Genomic DNA, 18601 nt, shown 5'->3' on the forward strand with positions numbered 1-18601 from the left:
TGTATTCTCAACTTTCAGCTTGCATTTTCTCTAACATCTCCCAGTATGTCCTTCTCTTAAAACGCTGTCGTTGTCATAAAATGTTGTGACAATGCATTCAAGACTATTTTGTTAGGCTCTGCTAAGAACTAACTTTGTGGACCTGGATTTAAACATTGAAAAGATAAGAAGTTAAGGATGACATTACTGCATAAACTTATGTCTAGCAATTACTTGGCACAAGCGATGTTTTAAACATCTTAAGCCCTCGCATTTTTAATAGTAGATGTGTCTGAGGTGTGTACGGTAATGAAGCTGGAAATATGGGACTGGTAAAGCTTCTCCTGATGATCTTCAATCATGAAGAGTTTTCCATTGGAATTCCTTCTGCTACAGAAATATGGTTTAACTCTGTGATACTCTAAGTCAGGATTAGCCTGCAGTAGGGCTCACGGGTAACATTTTAGTGATGCCTATCAACAGGTACTCAGGACTTTCAGGAACCATGGGGTAAACTGATCGGTGTGCATTAGAGCAAATATGATATTGATTTCTTTTTTCTCTCCACACAGAGACAATGGCCTTGGATGCCTGTGATGGCAGCTTTGGTTGCTGTAACAGCCGTGGTGCTGTACCCAGGCCTAACCAGAGCTTCTCCATGAGAACTGTTGTTGAATCCATACACCGTCCTCCCTTTAGAAGCTGGCATCACTCATATACTGAGGGAAAACAGATTAATTCTCTTCCTTTTTACCTCTTAATACAGCACAGCTCTGCGTGAGAACAGCAGTAGGGTCATTTGCTTTAAACTGTATAAAATGTATCTGTCTATAAAGAGGGAATAAAATTGTGATTCATCATACTGTGAGCAATATTTTTGCTTACAATTTCACGTAAGTTTTAAATTAGTATGTTGGGATTCTAAATACTACAATGGTGGCCTAAAGTAGGCTTCTTGGTACCAAATTATTTATAATGGCTAGGTTTGTGGACTTTTACTTTAGAACCTGATTGCCGGATTTAAAAGGAAAAAATACATTTTTGCTGATTTGGACACCCAAGTCAAATAACCTTGCAGATACTTTGAAAACAGATGCAGTGTGCTCAGTGCCTTTCAGTATGACTTTTTTTTCCAAAACTAGTATACCATTTTACTTGCTGTTAGTCACTGAGCTGTTGGGAACAAGACTTAAGGTAACTTCTCTTAGGCCTTTTGAAGGAAGCATATTTTTATTTGATAAGGATTGTTTTATTAATGATTTCTGGAAATAAACACAATTCCTGTCCAGCCTTAAAGAGATAGAGACACTGATGGTGAAGACCAGCCTAGAATATTTAGTGTGCGCGTGTGCGAGTGTAAGCATGTGTGTGTTCTTGAGTGAACTAAGGTATTTCTGGGAGCAAATACTTGGTCATTTGATGGACGTAGTGCAGTGATTCAACTTGCGTTAACTTTAGTTTGAATGTAATTTATTAAATTTCATATATTTAAAGAGATGCGTTCTTTAAAAGTATGAATACTTTCTCACATATCACATTGTATCAATTTATTTTTTCAGTCATTTGATACTTTCAGACTTGAGCTGGAGAGGCTCTTTAGATAAGCTTTTATCGATGTAACTTCATTTAAAAAAAACTGTTATGGTGCATCTGTGATTAGCCGAAAAAATTCAGAGATACATAAACTGCTACAAAATTGGAATCGTATACCTAGTCATGTATGTGTCAGGTGAATGACGTTTTAATTTGGTAGTCAAATTTTTTGCATCGACATTACATGGCTGTAAGTACAATGCAGTGGTCCCCATTATAAAGTTTATTTTCCTTATCTAAGTACTATAATTACTGCTACTTGCTGACTTTTGGTGGGAATCACTGTAGTTAGTGCTGAATTAAGCGTAGACTATAGTTATCTTGTTGAACTCAACAGTTCTGTCAAAAAAGTTTATTAAAGACTTAAATAATATGCTAAAGAATGGTAAAGTAAAATGGCTCTACTAAAGGAAACTTCAAAATAGGGAGATAATCTTGAAGATTCAATTGGCTTTAAACGATCTTATGGCAATCGGCAGATAGTTTAAATATTTAAATAGAAATTTAGCATAAAATTTACCTTGAGGTTTTGAGGATCATTGTCTGTCTTTAAAGGTTCTACCTTAAGCTATGTGGGATTTGCTAACGGGAGGATTATTAGTTATGGGAAAAATAGTCCACAAGTGACTTGTAGAAAATATTGTCATTTAGTTCATTCATTTCATCATTTTCAGTTGCAGGAAGCCACCCAACCACAGAACACTCGTATGCCAGTGGTACCCAGTACCTCTTGTATATAGGTTATTGCAAATATTGTTCTGAAATGCTTAACTTCAGAATTACATTTTTTAAAGTAAATAATTGTTTTAAATCTATTTTGTAAAGATATAAAATACAATAGAATTTCTGGAGTACAGATTAAACTATTTGCACTAACACACGTGATGTGCATGATTTAATAAAATAACTTTACTCTCCCTATGCATGTTTGAGTTGAATCTCATTTGAAAGCAATAGATCCATACTAAGTTTCTTTTGTGCTAGATATTGCCACAGTTACTAGGCACAATGTCTGCAGCATGTTCAGTAATATCAAAAGACATTTTTACCTTGTATTTCACATTTGCACTGGTTTATGTTTCTGTCTAGATGATCTCTCTCCTGTCTGGTTTTCAGAAAGAAATGGGGGAAGAGGGCTGTGAAGGACTTGGGAGGATTATTACTGTAGAAAAATTAGTGTTTTACAGGTGAAAGGTGGATCGTGCCTGTGGCAGGGCTGGCAAGATTGGAGGAGCAGTGGTTGCAGATAGCTCGGCAGCAGTGGGAAGGGAGCCTGGTGCTGCCTCCCCTGTTCTTTAGTTTCTTGAATCCTCTGTTTGTCCCTACTTTAGCTACTGTTTCTTTCTGAACTGATTCTCTTCACTTCCCTCTGCCCTGCCAGTAGCATGTAGAGGTGGTGTGTGGAGGTGGAGCAGAGGCTAGAGAGGAACCAGGTTCCCTGGAGCCTGGTGGGGCAGTGGTCCTCCATGGCTGGTGGCCCAGAAGGTGCCGAGGGGCCAGCTGGGGATACAGCTGGGGTGGGCCCAGACTGAGCAGTGCTGCCTGTGACATAGATTAATTTTTGTGTTAAAGACAAATGCTGTTGGGTTTCCAGAGGTATTTAGAGCATCAAAGAGATGAAATTTAAGATCCAACATGACTGTTTTAAAGGAGAAAGATTTCTAAATTAATTATGTGCATGTGTGCATATTTGTACTGTATACACAGACATATAGTACACATTGCATGGGTGTTTGTGCTTACAAATATACCTGTGTTTCCCTAATACAGTGCCTTCCCCAGGAGTTCTTGACACTTGCACATTCAAAATTATCAGGAATGAGCTAAAATGCACAGTTCACTTTCACTGTGAGGATCCCTGGAGAAGGATTGGGTAACTGGGAGGTTGCTGTTCTTCAGTGCTTTGATGCTAAAGCAGCAAGTGGATTTATTTTGTAAGCACTATCTATGCATAAGCCTCTCTTTTCAGCTGCTTTTCATTGCATATGCTTATAGTAAATATCTGTGCTCTTTTCCATTCATACTTAAATTCTTTCTTTTTACTTGTGAGACTTGATGATTGACTAATTCAGCCTTGGAGTTACTGCAACAAGATTGTTTTTCCACAAATATGTAAGGCACTGAAAGCCTATTGTAAAATAAGCACTCTGAGCTTCTACTGAAGTTTGAGATTTAAAAAGGCTCCTCATACTAGGTAGGTTAGTCTGAGAACTGTTTTATCAATTACTAGTTCAGTTTTGAAGATTTAATAACATATCTGAACACTTGTTCAGTTTCGTCCTAGAGTCCTGACAGTGAGGCACTTCTTTTTCTGAATTATAATTTCTACCTCCATGGGGACTATAACAGCAGGCCTTTTATTTATAACAAAAGAAAATAAAATGTACTTTTCTTGTTCCAAGTAGCTGAATTAAGGATGTTCTTCCAGAGTCTTAGCCTAATCCTTCTTGCAGACGCTGTATATTTTGGTGCTAAATGGAGAATTATGAGCCTGTACAATATATTGCAAATTTTTTCATAAAACAGTCTCAGTGAGACTTAGTGTCAAAGGAATGATGGCTGAAGCAAAGGTAATTATCCGTGTATATATTTTGGGCATATCCTAGGTTATTTTTCTGGATTTTTTTGATCAAGTCTTCTAAAATACATTATGTTAAAATTTTCAGTGTTTCACGTAAGGTTTTGAATGTCTCCTGCCTTAGTCTGTAGGGGTCTGTCACTTGCAAGAGTCATTTCTTCAGCTCGAATCTTCTCCATGATAAATCTGCTGCAGAGATTCATCCCACCAGCAGCATCTGAGTGCTTTAAAACACCAGGCCACCAGAATGCCTTCTGGGAAGCCACTGTGGTTTGCACTGGTTCTGCAACTGGGCTTGGCCTGTTGCCACCAAGGCCATTTCTTTCCACTGGCTTTTCATCCACTGTTAGTGTTTCATTAGCAACTGCTCCAAAATTATGAGTCTTCATCAAAATAGCAGTATGTAATATGAAAGAACTAGAGGCCATATCTTCTCTCTGTCTCTCTTTCTCAAGCGTGTACCCGTGGGTCTGTTTGAAGGGCTGCTAGTTTCTAGCAAACCGCACTGAATTCCTGAGATCCAGCTGCCTTACTCAACCCGGTTCCTCTTTGTGCTTCTGGGCACAGAGATCACTTCTCTCTCCTGTGCTGGAGAAGCAGGCTGCAGTAGGTTTGTCTCTAGGGGTTTTATTTTGTGCCATCTAGCTCAAATCATTGAGGAAGGGTTTGCCCTTAGAGCCAGGCTCTTCTGCTTGGAGAGAGGGTTGCACTTGCTACTGCTGTAAAAACTGGGTACTGCCAGAAGTTGTCTGCAGGTGGAGAGGAGTAGAAGGCAAGTTAGCAGTTGAAACAGAAGCTTCAGTAATAAGGGCCATCAGGGGCTTGAATTTTCATTCATTTGTAAAGGTAGAGGGAGCACAGGTGTGACTGGTGTTCTATGTATCACCGGTCATAAAACTTCACTGACTAATTTCAGCATCAAAAGCATAATGTCAAGTAAAACTACAGCACATATTTTAGGGGTAAAATCTTAATTTAAGAACTTCAGATAATGGAGAATAATTCACCGCTCTAGGTAAGTTACTTGAACAATTATTGCCCTGACCAAGAAAAGGGGGGAGGCAGCAGGGGAATAGAAGCTGTATTTGAATTCATCTAGTTTCAGCTCCCAACTGTTAGATTTCAATGCATCTGTTTTTTTGCATGGGGAGAAGGCTCTACTAGTGCAAACGTTGCCCTTACATAGGGATTTGCCAGACCATGATCAAATGACCTTCTAATTTTATTCTGTATGAGTGGATTGAGTTTCTTCATCCCTCTAGTTGCTGTTGTCAGCTTTCAAAACTCGTTCTCATTTTATTAATGTTCTTTTTGAAAAGTAGGTGCCAGAACTGACTGTGCCCTTTCAGTAATGACCTCGCTAACATCATGTAAACAGATAACAGTTCTGTATCCCACTTTCATATTCTTACTCATTTGGCTATCTACCAAAACCCTAGGACTTTTTTTGAGGTTCACAGACTATTAGCATTTAGATTTTAATCTTTTGGATCAAGTCTGTGCATTCTGCCCGATGCCCCAGCCCCTTGGCATCTGACTCTGTACTGTTGTTCAATAATCCCACTGTAGACAAGCAGTCCAGGACAGCAACCTGTTCTCATCACTGTTTTCTGCTTCGTCAGTATTTCTTTCCTTCATTTTTCTTACAGGAATGTCTACTTAAGTTTTTGTAAATCATTGATTAAAAAATATTGATTGGTAGTGGGCTAAAAATAGTTCCTTCAGGATGATTACAGACTGCAAATAAATAACTGCATGAAGTAATCATTCTGCAAATGTTTTTTAATCTGGATCATTAGTAAAAAGTGATGGCTGGGGTAGTGATCACTTTTATTGGGATGTCAAATGACTTACAGAAGTCTTAGGACTAATTTTTTGGTATGTGTCATTATACCATTTTTGTAAAAGTTATAAAAATGAGACTTTATTCAAAAAAAAAATCTATACACTTTAATAGACATGAATTATTCTACCACTCTGGAGTTCTATACTGATTACACCCCATAGATAACTGACCTGAATGGTATCTACAGTGATTTGCCTAGGTTTTGAGATGAAGCAAAAAGGTCTGTTTCCCAAGATCATATGCCCTACTCTCTTCCTCCATCCCAGGGTATTTTTGCCTGTTACTGTGTCTTGTCTCTGTAAAGCATTCCTAATTCTAAATTATTCATGTTACTATGCCTAAGTTTTTCAGTCTACTCGATTTGGCTCAGCATTACATCCAGTACCGGCAATCTTAACACCTTTATAGCACCAAGGGTGTGTATGCATGTATATACATTGCTGTTTGAGACTGTGCCTGCATGCAGTAAAATAGATTATGATTACTTGCATTTAGCAGCTGTAAGAAGAAAGGTTAGTATGCAGATACAATTCTTTTATTGGGTCATGTGATATATTGGAAAATGCAGATTGCTTCCAAGCATGTAATCTCCTCATCATACCTGATGAAAATGAACAAACCCAAAGCTAAGTACAGGTTAAACTAAAAATAATGTTTTCTAACCTAATCAGTTAAATCAGTAACATGAGAGAAAATGGTTTGGTGATCAATTCATTCTGTTCTGTTGGAATAAAATTCATCTAGGCTGTATTTGTTTCAGTATCCTCTGTTACAAATTTGATTTTTGGAAATACCACACATATACTATGAGTGGTAAAGGCCTCCAGCATGGAATAGTTATTTAATATTTTCATGCTAGATCATTTATGAAGTTTATAATTTATTTACTTCTCTTGCTTGGAGTTTTTGCTCTGGGCAGGTACATCATGGTTTCGATAACAAATACTTGTTGACAAATACTTGTCTTGAATATAATGGCTCTTACTTAATGTTTTAAATATGCAATATGTCTTTGGATGACTAAATGGTAAAAAATTACAAGAATAAATTTACAACACAACAGAAAGCTGTTGATTTGTATTGTACATAGTCTTTCATTCAGCCTAATCCCAAATTTCAGCAGTTTACAGTTTCTCAATATCTTGTGGCGCTCTGCTTTATTAACTTGCAGTAGAAGAGAAGATACTAATTATTAAAATCAATGAAACCCTGCTTTTAAACTAGAGTTTATTTACCTGCTTATTTTGTACAAATGAGGTTCACAGACCCATGACTTTTCCTTCACAATTTAATGTGGTAAAGGGGTTCAGGGACAGGTTGGCATGCCAACCCAGCGAGAGCTGAGCTGCACGTATTTACCACGGGGTATTAGTGCAGCCTCTGTTTGTGCAGATGTTGCATGTTGTTCAGTGACCGGACATCCTGAGGATATCATTAACACGTCATTCTTTAAAAAATTTAAAACAGTCTACAGTCTTTAACCTGTACTGTAAATCAAATTTGCTTCTGGAGCTCTGCTTCAGTGCTGATTCAGGAGGAGGAGGAATTTACTGATTCATGTATGTACTTTTGGGAAAGTTTCAGCAGAGTTTGAAGGAGGGAAGTCTCTCTCCCTGTTTGCTCTGCTTTTGTGATTCTACCCCAGCATGTAGTTTAAGATACCATGGTTCCAATTCAGGCTATGATAAGACCTGCTGTAAGATCCCAGATAACTTGTGTCTCTTCTATTTCACTGTTTTAAAAAGTTAAAATCACAGTTAATGTTAAAGCATTCTAACAGTTGTATTTGATTTCCTTTCTTTTTAACATACAATGTGAACAACATCTATCTGGCTGCTCTTCATGGGATGTTATTGGTTCCAGGGATCATGTCCAACATCCGTCACTAACTTTGTCTTGAATTTCTGTCTCCCAAATACCAGGGCAGAACACTTCTCCTTAGACCAAGGAGATGAGCATTGAATTAGTTCTCTAGCCATTTCTCTGGAGTAATGTTATGGGTGAAAAACAGTGATACACTTTGCTCTTTCTTAATATTCAGTATCAAGATTAAAGCTAGTAAGGCATAATATTAACACACAGGGTTTTTTTCCTTTTTTTTGTATATGTAGCAATCAGTTGATTGGCAGCATTTCTGTTGCAGAACTTGACTGTAAACTAATTGTAGCTGGGCATTGCAATAGACATTCATTGCTCATTTTTTTTCACTTCATAATTATTATAATGGCACATAAGTGAAAATGTAGCCTGCAGCAACTTCACGGTGATTTTCATTGCACTTGCAGATTTGGTTTGGCCAGGTATTGGTGTCTTTGCTGCTTTACGCTACATGGTGCAACAATAGTATGTCCTTTCTCTGCGGACTTCTCTGAATTATAGTTCTTCTCTAGTTTCCAAAACTTTCAAATTTGTGATTCTCATCAGTCTGTTTAAACAGTAAATTTAAAGTTACTGCCATGGTGCACCTGTAGGATTGTATGTTGGTACATTTCTTAATTATGTCCCATCCAATAATAAATTATTAATCTCCCTTATTCACACTATACTTTATGTAAAAGACTGCATGTGCAGATGTTCCTAAGCACATCCTTAACCCTGTTCAGGAGAAGATTTAGTAGTCAAATAACAAGAACCTCTGGTGAAGTAAATAGTGTTTCTTACTTCAAATAGGGAAAGAGCAGTAAAAATTGTTTGCCTTGAACGGATGTTCTCCCCAGCAATTAAGAAACAGACACTGGAATAATTCCAGAAGAATGAGTGCTTCTGCGATATTTTTTTGGCGAGAACCGAATTGCTTTTCAGATGTGTAAGATCTTGCATTTACTTGGAATGTGGGTTTACTGGGAATCTCTGCTACTGACTGTCATTAGATGGGCAACAAAATTCATTGACAAAGCTTTTGTTTGGTGTAATGTATATCAAGGTGGAAGATGAGACTACTGTATTGGCAGAGATCTTTCTCAAAGGTATCTCAGTTCTACTCATATGCGTACAGATTCATATAACAGTGGTGTTTATTTGGTTCATTTAATATATATGGTTTCCGGTTCACATGAAATACATCTCACTGGAGAACAGTAAAACATGGTAAGTTTGCCTTTATTCTGAAATGTAGAAAAGTAGTTGGGTATTTAGTTGTCTCCTGCCATGTGTGGGTAATTTTGTCTTAATTTCTTGTACTGTCAATAGAGCTCAGCTTCAGCTAGATCCTGCTGAGTCAGATATTTCATCAGAAAGCTGCTATATTATTCTTTAGACTTTGAGCACGTATTGGAGGTCTGTCTTTAATCCTTTTGATTGTGAAGATACCTTGAAAACATGAAATTATAACTGTTCAGTATGAAGATCACTACTGGCAGCCTCTGAAGAGCAAGCTGGGGAAGTAATTTGCCTTGATGAGTATTAGCTTAAGTATTAGCTCAGGTGTCCAGTGATGCAAGTGCAAGCAGCTGTGAAAGCCAATTGAGGAGAAAGAGGATTGTATGATGACTCACAGTAGAGTCATATCCTGTTAATGCTGGTTAGGGATACCACCATTTCACCCTTCCTTATCCTGACTAATGAAGCTGAAAAGAGAGGTGAGAAGAGGACCTTTGGGATTTGAACAAGGGAAAGCTAATCCTTCAAGGATCTGTGGATATCCAAATCTTGTATCAAGTAGCCTACCTGTTCAAAAGCAGTTCAAGCTAAGTGCTGGGTTTATGGAGCTCTTGCAGTCAAGTTGACTGCTTTTTCCTTGGTTCTACCTGTTGCTACCTCTTCTTTGAGTGGCAACTATCTACAGACTTGGACAGATGACATGGCCTTCATTGCATCTAGTTCATACCTCTGTAGTTTCCTTGGCAATCATGCAGGCTAAGATTCTCTGTGAAAATGTGGGGCCTGGTGGGTTTGGAGAAGTGGGATCTAGGGTTGATTCATTAAACATGATTATGCCTGCTCGAGCATGTGCAAGTGACCAGCGTGGGAGAGTTTAATCTCAATAGGTCAGCAGTGCCCATGTGATCACTCTTCAAACATTTGCAATTAAGTGAAAAGTACTGTCTTTGGCATCTCAAGATACTGCAGTCTGCCTTGTGGGGTTGACTTTCAGTTGGAGTCCAAACTTTGTGTTGTGTATGTAAGCAACTTGCAAGTATATACTTTTATTTTCCAAGTATATGTTTGATCAGCCATCAAAGTTGTGTGTAGACTGTTTCTTAAATCACGTGAATATTACAGCAGAAACAACTTGATTTAGTAGAGCATAGCATAAAACTTACCTACACAGTCTGTGTTAGCAGATTGAAGTTTTGCACTTCTCAATACAGTTTTAATAGTTTAGGTTCAGGTAAAACTAAAAGTATTTCAAACTCTTAAAATTCAGTATGGTGAAATTGGAGCTGAGATACTTGACATTTGTGTGTGTGTATCTCTGACGCATCGGGCTATAACTATGATAAGACTTGGGCAAGTGCTCATCCTGCACTGCTCTAATGAAGACAGTTAATGTCGTCCAAGTAAACACTTGCCTCTTTGTTTACAGGGGGAGTTAAAGGGAGGAGAAAAAAAGTCCTCACATACATTGGCTGCCTCTGGGTAGCTATTAAACTGTCATTGAAACTGGAAAGCATTTTTTTCTTCCATTTCTGTGCTGCACTCCTTATTACATGTAAAACTGACTCTCTTAAGCCAGGAGGATACACTCACAGTTTGGGATGCCAAAACACAGACTTCAGAAACACTTCATCACATGTTTCATGATATTCAAAAATACTTCCCCTTCAGCTTTCTGAAGAGTTCTAGCCCATAGTTATTTCTTCTAATTTTTTTTCCTCAAATAAGTCGGGGTATTATTTTGAAACCAGTGTCTGAGGGCTGGTGGGGGTTTCTGAAGGAGGAAGTTGCAGGTGTCTTGCCAGGAAGGAAATGGAAAGGAACAGTGTGTTTTGGGGAGAGTTCCCACACTACACAGAGGAGAAAGGAGTATGGGAGAGAGGGGTGTCAGGAAGAAAAGGGTGAAATGAGGGGATCTGGGGAGAAAGGGCTTGTTCCTCATTTTTACTCCAGAGGAAAAAAGTATTCGTAAGGTCTCCAATGAGCATCCCCATCTCAATTCTTGCCTGCTGTCCTGCTGCCTCCTGCCCTCGGCCAGTGGTACGTGGTGAACATGCTCTTGCCACCAGCTGGTCCTGTGGAGGGTGAAATCGTCCTGCTCAGGAAAGAGACGTGACCTGGCTGAATGCTGTGATGTGGAAGATGCTGTTTAATGCAACATAAAAGAGACAGGCCTTGGAGACAGACCCTGCCTTCATGCTGTATTCCCAAACCTCATGGGAAGCCTGCTCCATTGTTTTCTCCTTCCTGACATTGACCTGTCCGGTATGACCCAGAGAGTCCTATCTCCTTTGCAAGGTCACCATCTTCTACTGCTGTGTGAGTGGCCAAAGCTGGGCCTGAGGACATTGCTCTCCCTGAGTACAGAAGATTTCCTTGTTTTTTGCAACAACATCAAGATGATGAGGAACTTTGTTTGCAGCATGAAGCAGGTGAACAGTGAAGAAAGTAGTTGTCAATTATGCAAAGCATGTTTTAATTAGGAGACAACCTTCTAGTGAGTGTGGTCAGCAGGGAGCAAAAGGAGCTTTTTGTGTTAGTAATCACTCATAAAGGTAACTTTGTAGGGTGAGATTTAGTGGAGATCTGCTTATTAGTACAGATGCATATGCTTCCATGATGGCACAGTGCCATTACAGGTATGACTGTAGCCATCAGTAAGAAGAGGTGAAAGTGCCGGATTTTATTGTAGGGCACAATGAAATGTGGATCTGTGCATGACTACTTCAGGAGAAGGTAAGATGTGTGGACCTTTCCTGCTGTAGGAAAAAATGTTGGTGTCAGCACGTCCTCTGCCTGGTCTTAGTTCAGAGTTGTGTTGCTTTGGCTAAATCATATATTATGAGTGAGATGCTTTTGATGCATCTATCACCTCATTCATTGCCTCATCCATAGAGCTTTGCTTAAACCATCCTGACGGTTAAGACGGACAAAGATTCTTTTGAAACTTCAAAAAATCTTTGTTCTGGTTATGTTTTGTCTCATTCTCTCTCATATATTATAATGTGCATAATACACATGGAAAAAATTATCTACACTTTAATGTTTTACTCTCTATACACATGCAAGTGGAAAATGCTTTACAGAATGCCTTCTGCTGTCCTGCAGATTCGGACAGTGTAACTTACAGTACTGTTTTAATCTATGTTTAATGTTAAATGAAAGTGAAGAAAATGAGACAGTTTTATTTTTTACAAGAAGCAGATGTTGAGTGTAGCAGACTTGAACAAAAAAAACCCCAAACGCCCCAAAAGGCTTTAGGCAGCCCTCAGTGTGGCCTAAATACAGCAGTCACTTCAACTATGCAGCCCCCAACTGCATCACTAGTTGGGCACTGCTTTTCACCCCATTAGCCTTTAGGGTTGTGTATGCTGTCCGAAAGGCTGTCCCTGTTTTATGTCCCTGTTATGAGGCACTATAATACTGACTTAGTTGTTACGACAATGTATCTCTGTGGGAAGAAAAATTCAGTTCACACCCTCTAAGTCCAAACTATCGGGTAAAAATAACCCCTCTCTATTCTCTCCTAAACAGAACTGCTCCTGGAAAGCAGAAACAAACACTAGTAATTGCTCTATGTCCCGGGAGTCCTTAACAGAGCATCTGCAAACATGACAGGAACGAGATCTGCTGCTGGATCACCACAGTTTTCAGCAATGACAGAGATCGATTCATGCATTACTGTTAAGTCCTGTGTGTATGCTCAATGCTGTGCATTACAAAGAAGATGACATTATTTTCCTGCTACAAGGAGGTTGAAATCTTAACATCCTGAACATATGGAAGGAGAGGTTTTTCTGACTGTCCAAAATCCTCATAAAATGTAAGCTGGGGGGAGAGGGGAGGCCGCGTGCATGCTTGGTGTTGAAGAAAAAATTATTTGTGCTTAGTATAATGGCAATATTTTTCAGTTGCAGCTCTCCTATGTGGAAATTTAATCTCCCTGATAATGGACAGAGCGAGAGCAATGAAAGCTGCATCATTTGTAACTTAGCCCGTTTTCTAAGAACAAAAAAGTGTGTGTCAAGTATGTGTTCTGGGTCACCTTTGCACCATTTTCATCTTTCTATGTTTGTTTGTATCTGGCCAGTTCCTATGCTCTCCTACCTGGTAAGAAAGTTAACGTGGTTAGTAAACTTTGAGAGAAGAGACCAGTTTCCTGGACTGATCTAAGAACCGCTACCTTTTATTAATATAAGTAATTGCATCATCTTTTATTGCAGAATGGGAACCTTAAAAGGTTCTGGGAGAGCAAATTTTAGGAACAATGCATATGACACAAATATGTGATTCATCTTAAAGTGTGCACGGTTAAGAAACACTGTTGTCTGAGTCAAATCAGCTCTGTAAATCTGAATTTAACTACGCCATTTCAAACTAATTTACTAGCAAAAACTTTTTTTTTTTTTTTTTTTTTTAACTGTGGGAAAATTCATACTTGCAGCCTGCTGGGGCGTGCTAGGGTACCCACATCACAAGCACAGGTCTTTTGTCCTTTCCAAGGTCCTCCTAGAAATCTGTTTTTGCAGTCCTCTAAAAGCCTTTTGTAAATGATGCCTGAACCATAAAGTAACAGTAACCACTGTCTCACTTCTGTGATTCAATGCATTAGTCATTCAGAGCACTGGTGTTTCGGGGTCTGATGAACTGTCAGTGAAGTGCTTGGTTTCCTCCTGGAGAAAAGTTTGCTAGTGTCTATTAGAAAATGTCACCGCATTCAGGTTCAGTCTTTTCTACATAACAGAGCATGTAAGAAATGTGCATCCTGTTCTGCCAGAGCTGAAAAAGCAAAACGATACACCAAGGCATGGCTATAGTTGTTGCCAAGGGTGAACATCTGCTCTACAGCTTGTCATTCAGCTTTCAAAGACATCCTGCAAGCAGCCAGCAGCTCTGCCCTGGCTGGGCTGCTGCTCCTTTGTGCCTCAATGGGAGATAACTTGCTCCAAAGGGGAAAGGAGCAATCAGACTGGGAGTCTCCATCCCTGTGGAAGTTGTACCTTGGCAGCAATGCAGTGATCCTTCTGCTAATTGCTTGAGAGAGGGAAAACCCTGCTTTCTCCTCACCTGGATTTTCCATGCTCCATTTACCTAAGGAAATAGATAATGAATCTAATGAATCACTATGAGAAATGTAGGCACACCACCCCTTTCCTCCTGCCTGCATTTGTGCACTAGGCAGGCTTGAGGCGATGGTTGCAGCACGCCTCCCTCCTAGCAAATGGTAAGCAACTGCATGTACGCCATTCAGGCAAGGGCAGAAGACTGTATAAAGTATATTTATATATATGTATGCATATGTATATAAAAAAGTATAAAAAATGTTTAGCAAATATTTGTGAGTGTTTTTAGTGAATATTTCCATACCGAACTGCCGTGTGACAAGCCAGTGTTACAGCACTCCTGGGGACACCAGAACTAGGAAAGCCTGCAGAGAGGTTGGACTCATCCTTAAGGCCCAGCCCTTACATATCTCTTTTTCTGAAGTTTAGGAGGAAGTTCGTCCACCAGCCTGGGGGGGGCCTTCCCTCCCTCAATGCACAACTTTGCTAGATGTTGTTAATGAGGAAGAGGAGGTCAGGGAAGCTCTAGGGCTTCCTGGAGCCCTCTTGCCTAGGTAAGCTAGCTGGTATAACTATGCTGGTATATAAATGTTGGGGATGCCATGGTCCTAATACCCTGCAGCTGCTGCTTAAGCTTGTGTTGCCTGCTGTCTTCTCTGAATGATCTCCTTAGTAAGTGAAGGTGAACATGGTATTATTCCGGGGTAGAACAGTGTCTTCCAAACCCTTCTTGAGTAGCGGCTCTTGCCACTTCTCTCTGGCTTAAGACACAGCTGGCTAATGAACTTTTGGGTCAGATTCCTAATTTCTCTTGTCTGGTTGTTGCCTTTTCCTGTTGCTACCTCCAGCGCTGCCCAGCAGTCAGCTGGAGCAGGGGAAGCTGCTGTAAGCTGATGGAGCACAGCGGCCCATCAGGCTGGCACCTGGCCCTTTTAAAGGCTCAGGAGCTGCAGGGAGGATTTGGAGGAGGCCACCCACTTGCTTTTTGTGGTTGCTAAGATGTTTTGCTTTCTCTAATGTCTAAGTCTCAGACTAAAACATGAGGAAAACCACATTTGAAGATGTCCCGTCTGTTCAGCTCCCTGTGGGAGAGGTAACTTTCTCATAGGACTTCAAGCTTTATTTAGAGCTTATCAGTTGTCTGTCTCACAGCTGTGCTCCATATGCCCTCTCTGAAGGAGAGGGCCTGGTCCTCCTGTGCGGTGGTCTCCCCCAGGCTGTGGAGACAAGGGGAGAAGTGGCTTTCATTCCTCCTGCTACCAGGAAGGCAAGGAGATTTTGATCTGTTCTGGAGATCCTGCCCTCTTTCAGTGAATATTTTGAGTCCCATCTTCATGTGAAGATCCTCAAGAGTATCCTTGAGATATCATTTACCTGGAAAATTTGCTGTGCTCAGTAACATTAGAGACCCGTGTTTCTTCCATGGTCTTACCAAGATCCTGGTTAGCCATCTGGAAATCTCATCCTGTGATTACTTCAGAATCTGGAAGACCTTTTGTAACTACTAATCCCAGAAACAGATTTTCCCTTCATCCTGTCTGTCAACGCAACCTTTAATTTATTTTAGGGGCTTCAGCGCATGTTTGAAGCATCACTACCTTATGGGTACAGCCCATGTTTTCTGAACTCTTCCAGTGGTCTTTATGTATAGCACACTTCTGAATGCTACTTTGTGAAGAAAGGCTAATTTAGTGGGTATTTAGTAAGATCTTCTGTGTCCTTCAAGACTTGGGAAGATTTTTATTTACACATCTAGAACAGGAATCACTATGACTTAGGGTACCATGAGTGTGAAATTCTAGGAAATTATACTTTATGATGCAGCCTATTGCATGTCAGCAGAATTTGGTAATGTTTCCACTAAGTGGATAAAATAAAGATTATGTTAAAAAATACTGATCCATTTGAAGCAAAAGGAGTTAAAAGAAAATATTTTGAAAAAACTAGTGCCATAGCAGAGAGACTTAACTTATTGCTTTTTTGTCTTGTCCATTGGTTCTTGTTTACATGCCAAAATAACTTCAGCACAAAGTTTGCCATATGCATCTTACTGATTCATGGAGGCAGCAGGATAGAGCAGATAAGGAAGATTTGGACTTATGTGAAATGAAAGCTGTCCTACAGAGAGCCCCATCCGCATTCACTCTGGTGAATTAGCAAGGTCTGTGTTGCAAACTTGCCAAGGCTGGAGGATGCCTACAGGGTGGAGGAGACTGGTAAGATGTCTTTGCTTGTACGCAAACCACAGGGATGGGCTTGTTTAGACACAGTACTCCTGGTTTGTTTGCACATACCTCTTTGTAGGACTGGACCCATGGACCACAAGCTCCTTGAGCCCATCCTTGTCTGCTTCCAGAGCCTGATGTAAAGCAACCCTCCAGAAGGCAAGAGCAAAATAGGGAGAGCTGCCTCCTTTTTCCCTCTTCTTGTTGAGGAAGAATTCAGATGGAGAAACACTTCTTGCAAGCGACAGAAAGTCTTGACCTAATTGCTGTTCTAAATATATGCTTATGGCCCCTGAAAGGCCCAGCAGGATGTAAAGCCACCAGTTCCAGGCTTCTCAATTTTGCCAGAACTTCAAAGTGTTTCCTTTTATGCAGTAATCTTAAAACTAGTCCAAGAAAACACTCACGCGATTACTTAGATATTCCGGTTATGCCACCAATATGGAAACTTAAGTGATGATATTTTCCACAGGCAAAGCTTCCCTCATTAGTTGAATGCAGTGGTCTTCTGCTTGCTTGTAGGGCAGATGCAACCTCCTTTCCGTTATCTGAGAAACAATTGCTGCTTTGAAGTCGCTGAGCTAAGTATGACGACTTGGTCATGAACTAAGAAAATGGGACCATAACGCAGGCACCAAAATCCTATTCTATTTAATGGTTTAAATGTTTTTTTTAACCATAGCCATAATCTTTTCTGGAAGAGAAGCTTTATGTCAACTACGTGGCACTTTATTCAATACATGTTTTGCCTTTTTAGTTTTTGAGACTATGATTACCATCTTTCAGTTTGCATCAAGTCCAAACTTTAGGTAAAGATAAACAGCTCATGTAACTTTATTAGTAAACAGCAAAACTGGTTCTGGTAGGACCTACTTCTATCCACTAATTTTATTCTGTTCTTGAAAAAGTTGTCAACTGTAGTTTGCCTACCTTCACAAAGGTAGAGGCTATGTGTCATCTCCAACAGTGCATTTATTTTGCTCACAATGCCAGCACGTAGGCCTACGTGTGTACTTGCTGGGCCACAGTTCTGCTGCAGATTATACCTAAATAATATGAACATGTTATAAACTGAGAGAGTGGTGTTTTGGTTGGTTGGGTGTGTTTTTTTTATTATTATTTTTATCTGTAAGTGCAGCTATTCAGGCAGGGCTGAGATTTTTGTCAGCTGGAATGCCCTTGGAGTAGCACTTGACCTTACAGTCCAGCTGAGGTAGTTCAGTCCTCTGGCTGCTGGAGCCCAGGAGAGCGGCAGCAGATGCTGTGGGGCCTGGTCGGAAGGAATTTCTGGAACGCCGAGCGGCAGCCGCAGAGGTCAGCACAGCCCCGGCTCACTTGAAGTGGTTTCAAGGGCTGCAGGAAGTGTGGTCAAAATGAAAAGATCATTCGAGGAGCATTTAGAGATAAAGAATTCCTCTTGGTTAAGCAAATGTCCTGCTGAGTTTTTGTTGAAAAAGGTTTGATGAGTAAGGTGGTGTATTTTTCAGGTTATGAGGGATAGGATAGAGGAGAGAGAAACATTTCTACAAACTCGGGAAGTGCAGGGGCCTAAAACTCTTTCCCAACTGGAAAATTTGCGGTTAAGAAAATGAAATAGACTTTTCTTTTAACAAGCGTTATTTAATTTAAGTATTTGGCTAATTCTCCTGCTTTGAGATTTAAGGTCAAAGTTTGATTTGCTGATGTGTGTGGCTTGGGAACTGGAATGTAAGGAATTAGGAGAGGAAATAGAGGTTAGGAGAAGTCTATGATTTCTTGTAAACTAACCACTTTTTCTTGTCCATCAAATGTATGTTTAACCTATGTTTCCAAATTAAGTGACACAGAGACAGGCTTATGTCTTCCTGTACTCTTCTTTCTGCCTGGTGTCATCACTTCTGTCATGGGTGGGTTTAATTTTGCTCTGTTGGGAATGGAACCTGATCTTTCCATATTTGGAAAAGTCTTCTGGACATTGTTGTATGGATGCTGTGAAGTTATATATTTATTCCATTAGGTTAGAGAATGGAAAGTGGGTGTTTTATTATTCTTATTACTCATTTAAAATAATTTTAAAAATAGTGCTCTGTTCACAATGGGATGCTCCGCAGTAACACAGGCGTTCTGGGAAGCCATAGCCAGTATCTTCCTTTTGTTGCTAATTGTGTGTGTTATTTGCACGTTTGTGTGTTTCATTCAAGATTCCTACAGAGATCAGTTTGGGGACCCATTTGTAAACCTT

General features: G+C 39.9%; 1 protein-coding gene across 16 annotated transcripts in view; it reads left to right on the forward strand.

The window, feature by feature from the left end:
• SLMAP (sarcolemma associated protein) overlaps nucleotides 1–14427 on the forward strand; it is a 105159-nt gene extending 90732 nt beyond the window's left edge. For 14 of the 16 annotated variants that reach the window (XM_064518937.1, XM_064518936.1, XM_064518952.1 and 11 more), the window contains one exon: nucleotides 552–2493. Coding sequence is in view for 6 of the 16 variants with exons in the window: in XM_064518936.1 (XP_064375006.1) it covers nucleotides 552–641 (90 nt within the window). In the remaining 10 variants the exon portion in view is untranslated. Of the gene's footprint in view, nucleotides 1–551; nucleotides 2494–12626 lie in introns of those variants that run through there. The other 2 variants (XR_010391263.1, XM_064518938.1) reach the window with 2 other exon arrangements.
• The last annotated feature ends 4174 nt before the right edge of the window (nucleotides 14428–18601 follow it).

The sequence above is a fragment of the Dromaius novaehollandiae genome, chromosome 12 (assembly GCF_036370855.1).
Source record: "Dromaius novaehollandiae isolate bDroNov1 chromosome 12, bDroNov1.hap1, whole genome shotgun sequence".
Lineage (NCBI taxonomy): Eukaryota > Metazoa > Chordata > Aves > Casuariiformes > Dromaiidae > Dromaius > Dromaius novaehollandiae.